The sequence below is a fragment of the Salvia hispanica genome, chromosome 5 (genome assembly GCF_029641045.1).
Source record: "Salvia hispanica isolate PSC_SH4W2 chromosome 5, Shi_PSC_v1, whole genome shotgun sequence".
NCBI lineage: Eukaryota > Viridiplantae > Streptophyta > Magnoliopsida > Lamiales > Lamiaceae > Salvia > Salvia hispanica.
Window position 1 is genome coordinate 43168509 of NC_142696.1, and position 19325 is coordinate 43187833.

The 19325-nt window shown below is 36.7% G+C and overlaps 3 protein-coding genes across 3 annotated transcripts; 2 read left to right on the forward strand and 1 right to left on the reverse strand.

Moving 5' to 3' along the window:
• Positions 1-2852: 2852 nt before the first annotated feature.
• Positions 2853-6046, forward strand: LOC125188485 (very-long-chain aldehyde decarbonylase CER3-like). The gene is made up of 10 exons (XM_048085345.2): positions 2853-3017; positions 3118-3365; positions 3471-3703; positions 3803-4022; positions 4382-4766; positions 4840-4947; positions 5026-5232; positions 5309-5419; positions 5489-5662; positions 5725-6046. The coding sequence occupies exons 1-10, from the start codon at positions 2967-2969 to the stop codon at positions 5893-5895; spliced, it is 1908 nt and encodes a 635-aa protein (XP_047941302.1). The 5' UTR covers positions 2853-2966; the 3' UTR covers positions 5896-6046.
• Positions 6047-8719: 2673 nt separating this feature from the next.
• On the forward strand, positions 8720-9913 carry LOC125188486 (transcription factor IBH1-like 1). The gene is made up of 2 exons (XM_048085346.2): positions 8720-8868; positions 9236-9913. Exon 2 carries the CDS (start codon positions 9237-9239, stop codon positions 9789-9791), a length of 555 nt encoding a protein of 184 aa, XP_047941303.2. The 5' UTR covers positions 8720-8868; position 9236; the 3' UTR covers positions 9792-9913.
• A 2319-nt stretch (positions 9914-12232) lies between these two features.
• On the reverse strand, positions 12233-13854 carry LOC125188487 (large ribosomal subunit protein eL24). Its single transcript, XM_048085347.2, has 5 exons — positions 13713-13854; positions 13062-13137; positions 12878-12979; positions 12638-12786; positions 12233-12535 (listed from the first exon to the last, which is right to left on the reverse strand). The coding sequence occupies exons 1-5, from the start codon at positions 13721-13723 to the stop codon at positions 12382-12384; spliced, it is 492 nt and encodes a 163-aa protein (XP_047941304.1). The 5' UTR covers positions 13724-13854; the 3' UTR covers positions 12233-12381.
• Between the last annotated feature and the right edge of the window lie 5471 nt (positions 13855-19325).

Here is a 19325-nt window from a genome sequence, read left to right on the forward strand (position 1 = left end):
ATCGATCCCCATCTCATGCAATGACAAAAGGTCATCGCCAGTGAACTGCGTCTCCACTGGAGTCGACGTGTGAGACGAAGCCGTCAAAAAATCAAGAGAGGGACGATAGTCCGTGTCACCCCCCCCCCCCTCCGGTGGCCCCTGCATCCTGGGATGCATACCGGGCTGAATCCCTCCCTGCCACATCATCCCCATCATCTGCTGCATCATCTGCTGCTGCATCTGGGGCATACCTCCCCACCCCGGCGCTGACTGCCCGCCGCTCGCCTGCACCCCGTCGGGCATCCCCCACAGCATCCCCCCTGGTTCCCCCCTGCATCCCCCCCGGCGCTCCAACCATCATCCCCATCAACTGTTGCCAAGGGACGTTAAACCCTGGGCCCATCTGCTCGCCTATCTGGCCCCATCCAGATTCCAGGGGTACCGTGGGAGTATGAGAGCCGCGCGTCGCCGGACTGGACTCGTTGTTGTTGTCCATCACTCGATGTTGCTCTTGTACAGAAATTTAGAGAGAGAGAAAACTCGTTAAAACAAGTGGTGCAAATGAAAATGAAACTAAAATCGCGTATATATATAGGTTTTCAAAAAAAATTTAAAAAAAAAAACGAAAATAGGCACTGGCCGATCGGCACGCCACAATGGCGGCCAGCGCACCCGAATCGGCTAGCCCACGCCGATTTTCTCGCTGATTCTCGGCTAGCCGATCCGCTAGCGACGCGAATCGGATAGCCGGTCGGCTAGCCGCTATTGTGGATGCTCTAATCACATTATGCCGGTATAATAGGGTCTGGCTTGGGTCCCCGTGGAAGAATCATAGCAGGGGATGTTGTTCCTCACATCCCAATTTTTTAAACTTAAAATATACTCCCTCCGTCCCACAAAGATAGTCCCACTTTGACCCGGCACGGGTTTTAAGAAATATAATGAAAAGTGAGTTGAAAAAGTTAGTGGAACGCGGGTCCTATTTTTATTTATTAGTTTTATAATAAAGTGTGAGTAGGAATGAGTTAGTGGAATATAAGGTCCACTACCAAAAATGGTAAAAAGTGAAATAAGACAAATTTTGTGGGATGGACGGAAATGAAAAAATGGAATAATCTTTGTGGGACGGAGGGAATAACATTTAAATAAAAAAAATAAAAATTTTAAAAAATTGGGATATGAGGAACAGCATCCCCTGCTGTGATTCTTCCACGACAGGGGATCTAAGCCCAATAGGGCCGCTCACACAACTTTTTTTTTAAATATGAATTTAACGTACTTTTAACTCTTAAATATAGTAAAAGTTTATTAAGTTATACAAGTAATATTGTTAAATAAATCTAGCATATTTTACTTTTAAAATTTTATTTTATTCAAAAAAATTACCTTATGTAAACCACCATATTATTACTACTAGTACTATATAGCATCACTCATATTATCATATAGGGAAACGCTCAAATAAGATGTTCAAAATCATAGCCAAACATATCAAGTCTCTATAGGTATAAAAATAGTTACTCTAAAGTAGTCGTTTACACAAGATTTATTTGGTTAACTATTTCGATAACACCATTTAAAAATAATAGCGTGAGTGTAATGCAATGATTTTAAATACTATACTTACATAAAATAGTTTATGTTGGAGTATAATAATATAAGGGCTTTTGGTAAATTCATTTACCGCCGAATGTTTCTCTCCTTCTCGCCCAACCTATCTCACAACAATCTCACTACCTCTCTTTCGAAAATGAATCAGCGTCATCAACTATTTGAAATATATTTTATCTCAGACTCTCACACAACTTTTTTTCAACACAAATGGAACATGAATCTGGTAGTTATTTTGAATTATGATGCATTGTGTGCTGAATTTACATATTTCATTTTCTATGTAAATTTATTGGTGTGAAAGTATACAATTAAGATTAAATTTGACTACTAAAAATGCCCTTTAATTTGATAGTATTTTTTTTATATAGAATCAAAATGCTCAAATTATTGAGAGTAGTAGTGAGCAAAGGTTCAACACAACACCAAACAAGACACTTTAATTTTACTAAGGATTTGAGATATTTTATGTGAGATGAACTAGACACATTCAAATTTCATATTCGAAAATGAACCATCAGTACAATATATTTCAACATAATAATAAATCATACTATAAATTATACTTCGGCACAATGCATATTTCATTTCATAAATGCGCTCGACCTCTCTAATGAAATATGCATTGCCGTCACGTATCGCAATCAAGACCGTTTAACACTCCTAAAAGCCAAACATAGATAAGTAGAAAAAAAGCTAGATTTCGACTAGAACGTTGCTATAACCAGATTTAAGACAATACACACGGCCATGTGCCGTGTTTGGCTATGATCAAATCAAGCTCGTGTGCTAGGTAGCTCAATACATATATTTCAGTCCAACTATGTAATAAATAGCCACACACATAGATATATAATAATTTAAATTGGTATTAAATGTATTGATACATGTCCATCTATATTTTTCATATAAATCACCAAGCACTAGACAGCCAAACCTAACTCTCCTCAACCACCTACACCTAAATGTGACTGTATATCTTGACTCTTTACTACACTTCACCCCCAACCCATTCTTTCCCTTATTAGTATAGTAGTCCATAAATTCACTGCAACATCAAGAATTTCTTTGCGTGTTGAAATTCTTGATCTGTAATCAAGATTGATAACCGCTAAGGACAATGATTGATAGAGACAAATAATTAGGAGCCCTTTTAACTCTTAATGGATAGTGATTATCATAATTAAGTACTTATTTAATTCCTTAATCCTCAGCTGCGAAAAAGTCTATATATAACTTGCTCACTGTAGAGGAATAAATGCTTCTCTATATACATACTATTTCTCCTCTCCACTTTCAAAAATTCTTCTTTCTTTTCTCAAAGCATTCTTTAAAGATTTTGTGTTAGTTTTTTAGACAACATTCTTAGAGAGATGGCTGCACCTTTCTATGCTTGGCCATGGGAGTTCTTGGGCAGTTACAAGGTAGGGAGTAGTACTAATTTTCTTTGGATTTTTCTGCTGGGATTTCATGATAAACTAAGCACTAATTTGTCCTCTTTTGGGGTGTTTTTGGTAACTGCAGTATGCTCTTTATGTGATTTTTGTTGCAAAAGACATGTACACAAGATTCCAACAAGATAGGATCAAAGATTCTTGGATTCTTGACACCTTAAAAGATTCTTGGATTCTTCACATCCTCATCTTGTCCATACTTAGGCTTATTATGTACCAATCATGGACTTCTTACAGCAACATGCTGTTTCTGACTCGAAATAGCCGTATTATAAAGAAGGGAGTTGATTTCAAGCAGATTGATAAAGAATGGCACTGGTCAGCCCCCTCTTCAAGATACCTCTTTTTTTGTTTCAAGATGCCTCTTTTCTATATCAAGATACCTCTTTTTTTACCCAAGTTTTAATTTTTTGTATTAACCAGGGATAATTTTATTTTACTACAAGCTATGGTAGCAAATTTGGTGCTATCCATGTTTCCAACAATAGGAGAACATCATGTTTGGAACAAAAGTGGGTTCATAACAACCACACTATTTCACATAGCAATTTCAGAGCCAGTTTTCTACACCATACACAAATGCTTCCATGGAGACTATCTCTTCTCTCACTACCACTCTCTCCACCACTCATCTGCTGTGCCACAAGCCTACACTGGTAAATCTTTGTGGTAAAGTTTAGATTTTTTTTTACCAAAATTTGTTCATTTCAAGAATTGTATAATACTACTCCTAATTAACATGATGTTTGTTATAGCTGGACATGCCACATTCTTGGAGCATCTGCTGCTGATGACGGTGATCGGGATACCGATAATCGGGACATTCTTGATTGGATATGGATCTCTGAGTTTGATCTATTGCTATGTTTTAACTTTTGATTTGCTGAGATGTTTAGGCCATTCAAATGTGGAAATCATTCCTTATCAGATCTTTGAAGCCATCCCATTTCTCAAATATATCATCCTTACTCCAACGTAAGACTATACTTTCAATTTAATTCCTCAACTTTGAATTTTGTTTTAGAGGACAAGTTGCATACTACTATTCTCTTTTGTTTTTATCTTCTAATCTAGAGGTTAAAGATAACAGAGTTTAGTGTCGTTTTCTTGTTGAGGCAAGTGGTTAGATGCAATTAATGAAGGAGCCTCAGCTAATCTTTTTGTAGAAACCAATGTCAGTGATTCCCTTTTGCTCTCATTTTCAATTGGTTAGACTCCAATAAATGTCATAAAGTTTCCACACTTTTTCAATAATTAGGGAGGGTAGATGTATTTACTTATTTTGGTGATTTCCCTTTTCAATTGACATGTGAAATTTTTACAACAAACTGCAGGTATCACAGCCTCCATCATGCTGAGATGGACACAAACTATTGCCTCTTCATGCCACTATTTGATGCATTAGGCAACAGCTTGAACAGAAAATCATGGAAAATGCACAAGAGAAACTGTCTGAATTCAGGGAAAAATGGGAGGGTGCCCGATTTCGTGTTCCTAGCACACGTAGTGGACTTGTCTTCGTCTATGCACGCCCCCTTTGTGAACAGATCAGCAGCATCCATACCTTACTACACAAGATTCTATACAATCCCATTCCTGCCTTTAGCATTCGTGGTGATGCTTGTAATGTGGGTCAAGTCTAGAACATTCTTGATCTCCTTCTACAGCATCCGCGGGCGCCTCCACCAGACCTGGGCTGTGCCGCGCTTTGGCTTCCAGGTTTACTCTCCAAACAATATCTATACATATGTAATGTAATGTGTTGATTTTGATGTAGTTGGTCTGGGTGCAGTATTTCTTGCCGTTTGCTGCGAAAGGGATCAATAAGCACATCGAAGAGGCGATTCTCAGAGCAAACAGGTTGGGAGTTAAAGTGATCAGCCTTGCTGCCTTGAATAAGGTCCTCAAATCTCAACTAGTTCCATGATGTGATAGCGGATTGCGTGTATGCAAACATTGATTGCAAATTTATATGCAGAATGAGGCTCTTAATGGAGGCGGGACGCTGTTTGTGAACAAGCATCCGAACCTCAGAGTGCGAGTGGTTCATGGGAATACGCTAACAGCAGCCGTGATCCTGAATGAGATCCCTGAGCATGTCTGTGAGGTATTCTTGACAGGAGCCACTTCTAAGCTGGGGAGAGCCATTGCTCTGTACCTCTGCAGGAAGAAGGTCCGAGTTCTGGTAAGGCCGTTCCATTACAATTTACCAATTTACACATTCATAACATAACACTAACACTATCCCATTTCCTTGCTAGATGCTGACTCTTTCGACCGAGAGATTCAACAACATTCAGGAAGAGGCGCCGGCCGACTGCGCAAAATTCCTAGTCCAGATCACAAAGTACCAAGCTGCACACAACTGCAAGGTTGGTAACATAAATGAGAAATAATCCTTAATTTTATGATGAGGAATGGATGTAATAGTGTAAATGCAGACATGGATAGTAGGGAAGTGGATAACGCCAAGGGAGCAAATGTTCGCGCCGAGTGGGACCCACTTCCATCAGTTTGTGGTGCCCCCGATCCTCCAGTTCCGGAGAGACTGCACCTACGGTGATCTGGCGGCCATGAAGATGCCGGACGACGTGCAAGGCTTTGGATCATGCGAGGTACGAATTTAATTTACTACTTCAAAGGGGCTTTATAATTCAAGTTGCGGGATTGGGTGCAGTATACGATGGAGAGAGGAGTGGTTCATGCTTGCCATGCGGGAGGAGTGGTGCATGCGTTGGAAGGCTGGGCCCACCATGAGGTAGGACCCATCGATGTCAACAGAATTGATTTGGTGTGGAAAGCTGCCATCAAACACGGACTCAGCCCACTTTCACCTCATTCACTTTAGGACCACACAATCTTCTATATCTTTATTTATATTTATTATGTATTGCTTCTTCAATCGCAATTAGCTTCAACTCTACTTTCCAGCTTTGCATTCACCAATTCATGTATTGGAATGTTATCTTGCTCAATCATCCAGGAATTAGGTTTGTTTACTGGATTTGTAGGTTGTTGCAAGTTGCAACCCAATACTTTATATTACTACTACAAACTATAGGCCCAAATTACAGGACAATTAATATCCAACATTTTGTTTTTTTGTGAGAGCTTGAATTAATCCTGAATCCAAAATAAGTAAATAACAAACTAGTCTAAAACAGTGTCAAAGGGAATACACAGTGAAAAAAAAATGTATAACACCAAAAAAATATATACTATGATGAAAATTACAACCAATTTGTGAAGTTTGAGAAAAGCTAACCAATTGTCCTAACTCCCCAAATTTGGACAAATTTTATTTTAGACCAACGCAGTTTCACATGGACATTTTTGTTAATTTTTTTACTTCAATAAAAAATTTTGAACACTTACATTTTGTTACTTACCGGTTTCATAATTTAAACAAAAATAAATGCAATGCATTTTAGAACATTTTTACATATTTTGAATTTCTAATTGTCATACAATGAAACGGAATGGGCCTGTAAATTGAAGCCCACTAAAGCTCCGCCTATTTGATTCTTATATTGCTGAATCAGAAAATGAAATTGGGCTACACTGCAGTTCTATAGTAAAATGAACTCGAAAATCTAATTAGGATCTTTGGATTTGTGATTAAAATCCAGTTTTTTATATTTCAAATAATTCAAACATACTACTGTTACATTTCATAATTTCACCAATTCAAGATTTCAATCTACATGTATCTTTAAACATTAACATGCTTTAATACCATTTCGTCACAATTATCAGTAACAAAATTGTCTATATATCAGTTTAAATCAATACTACCGAAATCACCCGTTTTCGTTCGAAACTGCAACCGTCATCTCGAGTTAGCATCATTATTCAATTGAATTTCACAAATATCATTGATTTTTAATAGTTCACTTTCACTATGTAATTGCCTATGCACGTGAAGTTGTATATTCTTGGAAAGCCATGCCATGATTTTGCCATGAGGTGTTGATATTGTGCAAAATAAAACTGAAAATAATAATACCAGTAAATTTTATCAAAAAAGAAGTTGGAAAGGAAGGAATCATTGAAAGGAAGGAGTACATGTTTGTCTGTGCACAATAAGTTAAATATACCAAACCTTTCCATATTTGTCAGGCCGATTGACCATTTTTTTCAAAAATAATTTGTCACAAGATAATGAAAATTACCGAGGACTTTGTTCGTGCGTTATAAATTATAGTATTATTATACTTCATTCGTTTTTGAAAATAGAGACTTTTGTGACAACATGAGTTTTTATGCGAAACTAGTAAAATACTATGAGAGAAAAAGAGAAAAAATTAATGAAATAGTGTTAGTGGATAGTGAACCTAAATCTAACCGTTCAGATCCGGTCTTAGTTAAATTCAACGCAAAGGTATTTTCACTAGTATAAAGAGCTCCTATATATCTCCAACACTCTCTAAACGCACATGCAAACACCCACACACACATTAGTTTGACAATCACAGCTCACTAGGCCTAATAGAATTTCAAAATGTGCATGTGATTACATCTCAAAATCAATGCCCTTATTTTATATACTATTTTCTCCTCTTATATATAATTATATAAGTGGGACCGCTATTTCATCTTCCTGTTCTTCCCCATGTTTCACGTATTCTGCCATTTTACGTAAAATTATTAATTATTTTGTGGCAATCCTTAATTTGACTCATTCTACGTAATAAAAGTCTAAAAAGTGGTTGGATTAGTACATCGTCAATATCTAATTTCATGATTTCGTCCCGTCCGTACGAAGTTTCATTTAATTCGTTACTAATGACCACTGTTAATTATATATGGTGATTTATTAATACACGTACATATATAGATAATAGATTGATTAACTAAAAATAAGAGAGGATAATAACCATATCACAAGAGTCAAGAGGGTTACATACTTACACTTAGATCGTTGAAATTAATCACAAGATATTCATGATCCATTCTTCAGTCCACTGTCACTTCAACGGAACTCTACTTTTTAACGACTTTAAATATTTTCAAACTTGTGTCATGAAGTTAATGAATTAATCAATCTTTTTAATTCAAATATTGAACATTATTGAACTTTAACCCTTGATATTGTTGTTGCTGTTTCTGCAGCTCCTATTACTCTATCTAGCTAGATTTATAGTAGTACTATTATTCTTTAGAGCATCCACAAATTCCGACCCATTCCGAAGGGAAGTGCACGAGGTGTTGCAAACGTTCCGTCCCCCGCCCTCCTCGACCAATTAGAATCCAGCGTGAAGCCCACTCGTGGGAGTCGTCTTGCGATTATTCCACCCACAAACGCACTCAATCTAATCAAACACATTTGTTTTGAGTTAATAGCTAACCAAAGAAAGCATAAGCATATTCCACCAAATTCTTATTCATTGACATGCATGTTGCCATAATTTGTTAGAGACATTTTGGTAGTTATTGGCGCTATCAATATCTACCCTATCTCATAGGTAAGCTGTAAATACAGTCATGACGATCGGCTTTGATAAGCTTACAAAATTTTGTTCTCTTTTATATATATTCCAGTCGTATCACAAACATTTGTTAGGTTTACATTGCATCATGGGATGAGTAGACTTATTAATAATCGCTGTCCTATAATAAATCCCAAATATAATTTGAATATATATTTCCTTTTTAGGGTTTTTGATAGGCGGGCCATCAACTTCCATGTGCTTGCATGTGCTGTGTCTCTCTCTCTGCCCCACCACCACCACCTCTTCTTTCTTCAAATAAATAGGCTTCATGCAACTTCTCCTCCTTCTCATTCCTCTCTTTCACTGGTTTCTAGTTCAACTAAGGCAAGGTTGGTTAATTCATACTTTTTCCCATCATCATGTACAAATGTTATCATTTTATTTTCTTGAAACCCGTTAACCAAATCTCCCATTTTATAATCCAATCTTGATTCGAGGAAGTGAAGAGCATTAGTTGCGTTAAACTAAATTTTCTTGAAACAAAAATTGATCTTGATTTATGCATGGTTTTTTTAGTAGGAGTATTTTTTATTTCTTCAAACCCTGTAAGCAAATCTCCCATTTCCTCGAATAAAAATTCAATATTGATGTGAGCAAGTGAATAGCCTTGGCCAATATTCAAAATTTTCCTGAAACCCTTTAAGCAAATCTCCCATTTTCTTGAAGATAAATAAAAATTCAATCTTTTCTACGCAGAATGCAGAAGTCATCATCATCATCATCATTAATGGTGAGGCAAGAATTCTGCACCAAATGGAAAAAGGGACTGCAAATATACAGCGCCTACAACAAGGAGATGACGATCATGGAAAGGAAGAGGGCGATCAAGCTGTCCGCTGACGTGGCGATAGCCGCCACCCGAAGCTCCACCACACAGTGGAGCAGGGCCGTCGTGGCAGACGTCTCGACCTCCGCCGCAGGCGCCGCCAGAATCGCGGCGGAGGAGATCCTGGGGAGGAAGCTGTCGACGGAGAGAAGGAAGAAGATCGTGAGGAGGAGGAGGAGGCGCAAGGCGGCGGCGCGGGGAGCTGTGAGTTCCAGCGCCGCCGCGGTTGCGAAGAGAGTGGTTTGGAATCGGAGGCGCGTGCTTAAAAGGCTGATACCTGGCTCTGGTTGGAAGAAATTGGATGAGACTTCTTTGATTAAAGAAACCCTAGATTATATTGCTTCTTTGCAAGTGCAGGTTGATGTAATGAGACATCTTGCAAATGCTGCTGAGACCTGCTTGCATCATCAACAAATCTTATTATAATGTTATCTATGTCAAGTTTCTTGTTTTTTAGAATAGATTATGACGAAGAAAAGATCATGTAGTAACTCTTTGGAAAGAGAGCAATAGTTAGTTTAAAGAATTAATTAAGTTCTATTTCAAAATTAGAGTGTATGAGATTTCTTGAGCAAGGATACAACAAGACTTACTGTACTTGCCACTAATATGAATGTCAACTATTGTATGAAATGTAGAAATTCATGAAAATCTAAGAGAAATGTGTGGAAAGGGTGTGACTAAAAGAGGTATTTGCCCTTTCGTATTTCATTGTCCTTTCGGTTGCTGTAACCACCATCGAGTTCATGAAGCATGCTGATGATGAGATTGAGGGCATGTTCTGCCAGGGTCGAACCTTTGGCCTTTTGGTTGTTCGTAATTGTTATTGGCTTATATGTATACGTGAGCTTTGAGAGAGAAAACTAGATTCCAAAAAAGCTCTCTCTCTCTCTCTCTCTCTCTCTCTCTCTCTCTCTCTCTCTCTCTCTCTCTCTCTCTCTCTCTCTCTCTCTCTCTCTCTCTCTCTCTCTCTCTCTCTCTCTCTCTCTCTCTCTCTCTCTCTCTCTCTCTCTCTCTCTCTCTCTCTCTCTCTCTCTCTCTCTCACACACACACACACAGCTTGGCTCTCGTGTTCACATGTCTCTCTCGTGTTCACAATGTCACTTAGCATTTTAGGAGCATTGTTTGCTTGATTCTTGGAACTCCATCAAGTTCTTTGGCGTCTAGTGGGATTGAGCTGATCCTACATGCTAGAATAAAATCGTTTTATCATCGGAGGCAATACGTCAATCCGAGAGTATAATCTAATTTTTCATGCGAAAATAAGGATTTCCTCGACTCGGCTTACTTTGTTGTATTATTTTCATTCCATTTATTTTTTTTCTATTCTTCGATTGTTATAGTTAGAGTACTACTTGTACATAGATCGAGATTTTTTCCATATCTCTAACAAAATATTCGTGAGAAGTTATCACGAAAGCACCTATGGAGGTGTATAAGCGAGAAAATGGGAAAGGCATAAAACATATACTCCTTAGAAGAAATTGTACAAAATTTTGTCTGGCAATAACAATTGAGGACGAGTATTTTAAACAATTTGACGAAAGAAACATATTTTACCTAAGATACAACCTATAAAGCTAGGTAATTTTAAATTTTCACACGATACAAGATAGGGCATTAAAAATTTTAACATACAACTTAGAGCATCCGCAATGGTGCTTAGGCCAGTAATAGGCCAGCCATTCTCTCCCTTGCCACGTCAGCAACACTAAAAAATCTACCTGTCACATCAGATTTAGGCCAGCCATAGGCCAGCTGCAATAAAAATAATTCAAAATATACTACATTTACGGAATTAAAATTACGATTAAAATACGGAATTAAAATTACGAGACATATACGGGAAAATTCATTAATTTTATTTAAATAAAAAAAAAGTACATTAACTAAAAATCATAAAAATAACATAATAAAAAAAAATTCGGGCTTCCACACACGAGTCGCCTTGAATCTGTTATAGTTTGCCGCTAGCCGAACGGGGGTCTCGCTGACGGTATGACATGTTTCTGTTTTAGGTCTTAATTTTGTATTGGGCTAGTTGTTGTTGTCCATCGCTAGATGTTGCTCTTGTACATAAATTTAGAGATAGAGAAAATCGCGTTTATATAGTTTTTCAAAAATTAAAAAAAAGAATTAAAATTTTTTTGTTTTTAAAGAATTGAAAAAAAAAACACAATTCGGCGCTGGCCGATCGCTGGCCGATCGGCCCGCCACAATGGCGGCCAGCGCATCGGCCAGCGCCGAGCGATCGGCCAGCCCACGCCGATCGGCTCGCCGATTTCGCGCTGGCCGACTCCAATGGTTCGGCTAACCGATCGGCTAGCGCGACGAATCGGCTAGCCGGTCGCTAGCCGACCATTGCGGATGCTCTTATACGATTTGTTTTACCATGAGCCCATATTTTTTTCATGCTTTACACCGATTTAGAAAATCTAAATACCGACATCATGTGTAGTAAAATATGCAGAAAATTATGAATACATAAATGAAATGAGCAGTGAGGGAGTCTGTAATGGTAGTACTACTAGAATAACATCACACTATCACACCAATATGAAGGTAGTACTACTCTCTAACTAAAAATTTAATGAATACAATAATTTCAAATCTTCAACGTTTGGCCCGAAAATAACAATCTAGTAGTATACGAGCTACCCAAATTAATATATATTGGAAAGAATAACGATCATAAATTATATTCGACTGTTTGCTGTCAGGAAAGTTTTGTAAATCAAATCACAACCCAATATCGATTGGGTTGTGTTTAAAACCAAATAGCGTCTACCTCAAAGTACCAACTGGACTAGACTAAGTGTAAGGAGTTGTCGGTTTTGAAACAAATAAACATAACAAAACAAGATGATTAACCAAACTTTGGAAAAGGTACTCTATTTCTAATTGAAACAATTGAAACAATGTCAAACAGCATTAGTACAAGATAAAATGATTTGAGCTTAAAACAAAAATCAGCTAACAAAAGCAATCGAATATATGGAAGCAAGGGAGTGCTTTTCAACGTTTGCCGCCACCACCTCCGATCTTGGGACCCTTGGGAGCTGCTCCCTTGGGTACGTTGGTCTTGCCCGAAGCCTTTTGCTTTGACAAAATTTCAGACTTCTTTGCCTTTTTCTCATCTTTGGTTTTCTTAATCCTCTCCTTGATTTCACTGATAACAAAAAACATTCAATTACAAACCATCTTAATGGCTAACCTGCTCCTACTCAGTAATATTATAAACTATCCTTATTTACAAATTAAGGTAACATACCGTAGAGCAGCTTCACGGGCAGCATCACGAACTTCTGGCTTCTCAGAACGCTTCTTCTGAATGACTTCTAAGGTAGCACCAACAATGGACCTTGAGTAAGGCTTCTTGGTGGCACGACGCCTCTTCTTGACAGCTTCAGCAGCAGCGTCCTGTGTCGATCATGGAACCATTTAAAACTCTAATGTGTTGAATGACAGATGAATAACAAAACCAATGAGGGTGATCAAGTAATTCGCATACCTTCTTGTGTTGCTTACGGTACATAGCAGTCCATGTAAGCTTAGCAGGCCTCAGGCGGTTGTGGAAGTACCTCTTGCATTTAGAGTTAACGAACAGAAAAACCTACAACACCAACAAACTCATTAGTTTAACAAGTCATCAGCAAGGAATTAAAAAGCAACAACCGGCAATGCAGATAACCCACCTGGGAGTCGGAGCGGATGAACCTGATACCTCTCCCGGGATAGATCTTGGCACCACTAAAACGGCAAAGCTCAGTCCTGATCAATACAATACAAATACCACATGAACATATAGCAAATTCAATATTTGCAATACATTAAAAACATACATAGAAATGACAAATCAAATAGGAAAACCAAACACAAGTCCAGTGTAGTCAAAGTTATAATCAAATCCATATAGAAAAGCCTCTTCTTCCTCAATTGAGTGAAATTTTTCAATCTCATTTTAAAACCAGAGGTATATTCTAGAACAGATGGGGACTAAAATACAACAAATACAGAAAATCCAAGCCAGCAATCGGCCTCCTAGAGTATTAACAGTGCTAATCAAATCGAAATAACGTAATGATGGATAGAACAAACAAATCGACCGGGATAAAAGGGGCTTTTTCCTAATACGAGTAAAATTCTTGAATAAAATCTAGAACAGACAGGAAATCAACGGAAATGAAAATATAAATCGCACAGATCCTAAATCATGAACCTTCAAATCTACATCGCAAATTGATACTGAAACATAACTAACAGAAAAATCCAAGCGTAACAAATATCTACAGGTTCAATACATACTTGTCAGATATAATAATCAATGCTAAGAGATTCCGACTTACTTGAGAACCATGGCTGCAGAAAATCGGTGAGCTAGAGCCGCGCAGTGATGTTGTTTTCTGGAGTTGCAGAAACCCTAACTCGTTATAAGGAGCTGCATCAACTGATAACCAAAGGCCTGGGGTTTTAAGCCCATTTCCTATTCATCATAACTAAGCCCAATAACCTATACTACAATATCACTATTTTTTTTACTCTGATAAATTAAAATAATTAATATAGCTATCAAAATAATTACTAGAGTGAACTACAAAAATGGTCTCTGGACTATGTGTTTATCTCGCCCATAGTCCCTGGACTTTAAAAATATCGCCAGTAGTCCCTGGATTAAGGGTTTATCTCGAAATTGGTCTTTTTGGCTTTTTTTTTGTACGAAAATACCCTTTGATATTATTTTGGGGGGTTTGGGCAATTTGGTCTTTTTACACTTTTACATTTTAAATATGATATTATCTTAGTTACGTACTAACTTTGATATTATTTCAAAATTATCATTCTTCTTCCATTTTGTTATCCTTCACTGAATTTGTTTTTTTTTTATTTCAATATTAGATTTAATTTTATAAAATTAAATTTAATATTTAGATTTTAAATATCAATAAATTTTTTTAATGAAAACTATTAATTCAATGACACTATAAATATTGATTAAAACTATTAATTTTTGTTATTTAATATAATATTCAATTGAATTGAAGAAGTACAGAAAAATAATATTAATCATGATGGAAAAATAAGAGTTATTCTATTTAGCCTCCGTTCGGTTGTTATAATTGCTTGTGATTAAATATTATGAAGTTGACTAAAAATTTGATCCTACTAAAAATTTTATATATGAGTATTTTTGTTGAAATTTTCTAGTAAATTTTGATTGTTTTCAAATTAATAAACGAAAACTATATTAGTCTTACATTAGATGCATATTTATCTCAGAATAAATTGTCTTATATAATCTATTTATTATTAAAGCTACTGTATTAAATATTGATTAAAACTAAGGCGTTGTCATACCTTATTGATTACATAGTACTATATACTATCAAATATTGATTATAACTATTAATTTTTGCTATTTAATAATTTTTATAATTAAAAAAATTTATTGATATTTAAAAATTAAAATTTAAAATTTTGTAAAATTAAATCTAATATTGAAATAAAGAAACAAAGTGAAGGATGACAAAAGGGAAAAAGGATGATAAATTTGAAATAATATCAAAGTTAGTACATAGCTGAAATAATATCAGATTTAAAATGTTAAAAGTGTAAAAAGACCAAATTGTCCAAACCCTCCCAAAATAATATCAAAGGGTATTTTCATACCAAAAAAAGCCAAAATGACCAATTTCAAGATAAACCCTTAGTCCAGGGACTACTGACGATATTTTTAAAGTTCAGAGACTATGGGCGAGATAAACCCATAGTCCAGGGACTATTTTTTTAGTTCACTCTAATTACTATGAATTTCATGCGCGGGAATTCATCTACGTCTAAAATTCTAAATATTTTATATAACTATATTAATGAGTGCGCATGATATAGATTTTTTGTAAATAACTGAAAATATGTCGCAATAACAAAACATTATTATAATAGATAAATATTATGATAATTGTAAATTTTGTTATAATGATATAAAACTTGTGGGTTTAAAAGTTCATGCTTGGAAATGAATTTGAAATATCTAACTGACACATTCATAATGAATTTAAAGTTCATGCCTGTTTTCATTGTATATTAGGAGTTGTTAATATAGTATTCAAGGGTTTAAGTTTTTTTAAAAAACTACTAAAATACTTTCATACTTGTATCAAAAAGAGTAGTATTGAACAAAATATTGTATCACAAAAATGGGCATAGTGAACATATTTGACCTTAACAGAGGGGGTTCGGGTCGGAGCACTATATTTGGTAATGGGTTTGGGTATTTAAGCCTTGAATGTTAAAAAGATGGGTCACAATTTTCACAAATAGTAGTAAGATTTTTCAAGTCTAAGTGCGCATTAAATAATTAAAAACCTTAATAAATGTATTATTAAGACATGATTGAGAAGTGTGAACTGGTATGTTTGAATAATAATGCAGCAATTTGCGTCCAATCGTCTTCTTTTCTTTTGGTGACAAAATTGGTCAACCTCAAATGTAGTTTTCATAATCAAGCATTATCTCTATTATACTCCTATTATCTAATTAAAGAGATGATTGTTCAGTGTCGACTCTCGAGTGTCATCATCCTAATAAATAATGAATGGTTGAAATTATTTAGGAATATTTATCACTTACTCTCTTGTTGTGTTTATTATTATCAGGATAGTTATTTGGATATATAAAATGGAGCAAAGTTTTTAGAGAAGATAGTTATTTACCACTATTATTTTTACAGTATCTATCACGACTTAGGCCATTCGCATCCCTGTCTCTTATCCGTCTCTTAATCGTCTCATCTCTTAACTATTCATGGGCTTTACTGTACTTTTCAGCTCATCTCTTAACTAAAAGACAACACTTGCATCAATCCATCTCTTAATCATCTCTTAACCATTTCTTAACTATTCATTCAATTTCATTTTTTATTTTTAATTCCAACAAATTCAATTAATAAAAAACACAATTCATTAAATAAAATAAAATTACAATTTAAATACCTAAAAAAATAAAAAAATGCATAATTAAAAAACTAGAAATTACAAATTGCACACTTAAACTCAAATAAAAAAAATTGAGGCAAAGAAGCAGAAGAAGGAGTTCTCTAGTGACGATCATCTAACGGTTGCCAAATTTTGCCCAAATGTGCTCCATTAGATCCTCCTGGAGTTGGGCGTGGGCGGTAGAATCAGGTGTCCTTGCCCGAATAGACAACCGCTCTTGCAAAGACGGAACCACTCCCATTCGAGGCGGATTACTTACGGTTGAGCTTCCCGGGATTTCAGGGTCGAACCAATTTCCCGCCTCATGTCCTTTGTCGGCAACAATCATGTTGTGCAAGATTATGCACGTATACATGATGTCGACCATATTCTCCATAAACCACTGTCGAGCCGGGGCTTTGATAATGTTGAATCGAGCTTGGAGAACCTCGAACGCTCTCTCCACATCCTTGCGAGCAGACTCTTGCTTCTGCGCAAAAAGAGACTGTTTTTCGTCCGCAGGCCTGTTGAACGTCTTCACGAAGGTTGGCCACTTCGGATAGATGCCATCGGCAAGATAGTACCCCATTTTATACTGGCGATTGTTAGCAATGAAGTTGATGGCCGGCGCTTTACTATTCAAAACTTCAGCGAAGAGGTCGGAGTTGTTGAGCACGTTGACGTCGTTGTTCGAGCCGGGGACCTCGAAATACGCATGTTAAATCCATAGCCGGTAGTCGGCGATGGCCTCGAGTATAACGGTGGGGTGGGTGCCTTTGTGGCCGCTCGTGTATGCCCCCCTCAACGCCACAGGGCAATTCTTCCATTGCCAATGCATGCAATCGACACTCCCGAGCATCCCGGGGAATCCGTGCACTTGTTCGTGAAGTCGGAGCAGAAACTGACAATCTGCGGTGGTTGGCTTCTTCAGAAATTCGTCGGTGAAGCCCGGACGCCTTTGCAGAAGTTCAACAAACAAAGTCTCCCAGTGGATTCTCCGACGTGCAGGTATTCATCGAACGAATTCGCCGTTTGTCCAGTAGCAGGCTGACGGATCGCCGCAGTTCATTTCTGGAGCGTCGTGTGGCTAGGACGGCCAACAGCGGCGAACCCTTCTCTGAAGTACTCTTCCCGTCCCGCCAATGTATTCGCGATATGCTAAAATAGCGCGCGTGACATACGGAAACAGCGACATAAGTAGATATCTCCCCATACCGGGTTCGAACTGAAGTAATCACGTTCCAATCTTGCGGCGGCTTCATCCCGGTTACGATGGATGTAAGTCCGGCGTCGCCTTTGAGGAGGCGCGGTGGCTTCCTCCTCCCTACGTCGATCTTTTTCTAGCGATTCTTCCATTATTCGACGCATTTGCTCAAATGGATCCATAATGTATTAAATTTGGGAGAAGAAAAAAATAAAGGAATGATTTTATAGAAGTGATTGAAGAGGAAGGAAAGAGAGATGAGGGAATAGATGTGTGTTTGTGTGTAAAATGGAGAATGGAGAAGAGTATATATAGAATAAAAAAATTAAAATTAAAATATGACCGTTGAACGGTCATATTACCGTTTTTTTAAAATATTTTTTTTTTTCGAAAAATTGATTTTTTTTAAAAAAATATGAATTATGACGTCATAATTCCGACGCCCACTCGCGGGTCGGCGAGTGGGCTTCACGCCAGCCGCCCGCGCGCGCCACGTGGCGCCGGGCACGTGTCTCGCGAGCTCGAGGCCGGCCTCGCCGGGACGCGTCACGCGTCGAGACAGCTCGTCTCGTCGAGACGAGACGGAGCCCGCATCGTTGTCTCGATGCCGTCTCGTCTCGTCGAGACGAGATCGAGACCCCATCGCGCAGCGATGCGGATGCCCTTATAAGTTACTACAAATTTATGATTTATGATTATATATTTTCATATAGTTGTACTAATTTTATGATTTTATATTTTCTTATAATATCTCTAACCATTTATGATTTTATATTTTCTTATAATATCTCTAATTATTTATGATTTTATATTTTCATATAGTTGTACTAATTTTTAATAAGTTTTTGCATTGTTTATTTGATGATTGAAAAAATGAAGCTGGAAACCACAAATAGAGTCGACCACGAACTGTGATTATACTAATAGCAATATAACCAAAATGTATCAAAAGTCGTTAAAAAGAATCACTAGTATCGATTAAACTAACAAACAAACATCACCCAATAATGATAAAACGACACAAGCATCGATCTTACATCACAAAATAGAGCTTGAGTCACCCATATAACATAACAATATACACTTCTCAAACTGAGCTCCGATAATCACAACAATATACTATAAGAGAACCTGGGAAGGAAAATTAAATTATCATAAGGCTTCATTCTATACCATGAAATTAAGGGTATATAATTAAATTGTAAATTTCAAATCCAATTCAATTATTTAATATTATAAAAATATTTAGATTTGAAATTAAATTGTAATTTGAAATCTTACAATATCACTATGTTGAATTTCATATTCATAGCAGATAATAATAATTCCAAATTCGTTACTATAAAATTGGTCAATGTTAGTCGATCCTAAAATTGTCAATGTTAATATATTCACGAATTTATCTACAGTTGTCTTCCATAGCTCTACTGAAAAATTAGTACTACTAGTATTAAATTTCTTTATATTGTGGACTTAGTAGTCCTAATTCAAACGTTTGCTGACAGATCCAATTAAGGATGTTAACTAAAACTTGTCATAGTAGTAATTGAGAACAATTGCATGTGTGTTTGTGTGTACAATTATTTACAAATCGAAACAGGTAAGGTGAAGTAGCAGTTTTGGAAAATCCAAATCGCCAACTGCTCGAGATTAGCTTTATTTGAATTAGGAAACTTAATCGCACATTGGCGCTGATGAAGTTGGATTCTTCCAAAGTCAACAAAAAATAATTAATTTCCTGAATATTTAAATAACCATCATTAACTCCTGATTGCAATTTTTAG

Coding starts and splice junctions, on each gene's coding strand:
- LOC125188485 (XM_048085345.2), top strand. CDS start 2,967: ATGGCTGCACCTTTCTATGCTTGGCCATGGGAGTTCTTGGGCAGTTAC. Junction 3,704..3,802: donor TGTGCCACAAGCCTACACTG/GTAAATCTTTGT, acceptor TGTTTGTTATAG/CTGGACATGCCACATTCTTG. Junction 4,948..5,025: donor GCCTTGCTGCCTTGAATAAG/GTCCTCAAATCT, acceptor ATTTATATGCAG/AATGAGGCTCTTAATGGAGG.
- LOC125188486 (XM_048085346.2), top strand. CDS start 9,237: ATGCAGAAGTCATCATCATCATCATCATTAATGGTGAGGCAAGAATTC.
- LOC125188487 (XM_048085347.2), bottom strand. Junction 12,787..12,877: donor ACCGTAAGCAACACAAGAAG/GTATGCGAATTA, acceptor TGATCGACACAG/GACGCTGCTGCTGAAGCTGT. Junction 12,536..12,637: donor GCCCGTGAAGCTGCTCTACG/GTATGTTACCTT, acceptor TTTTGTTATCAG/TGAAATCAAGGAGAGGATTA.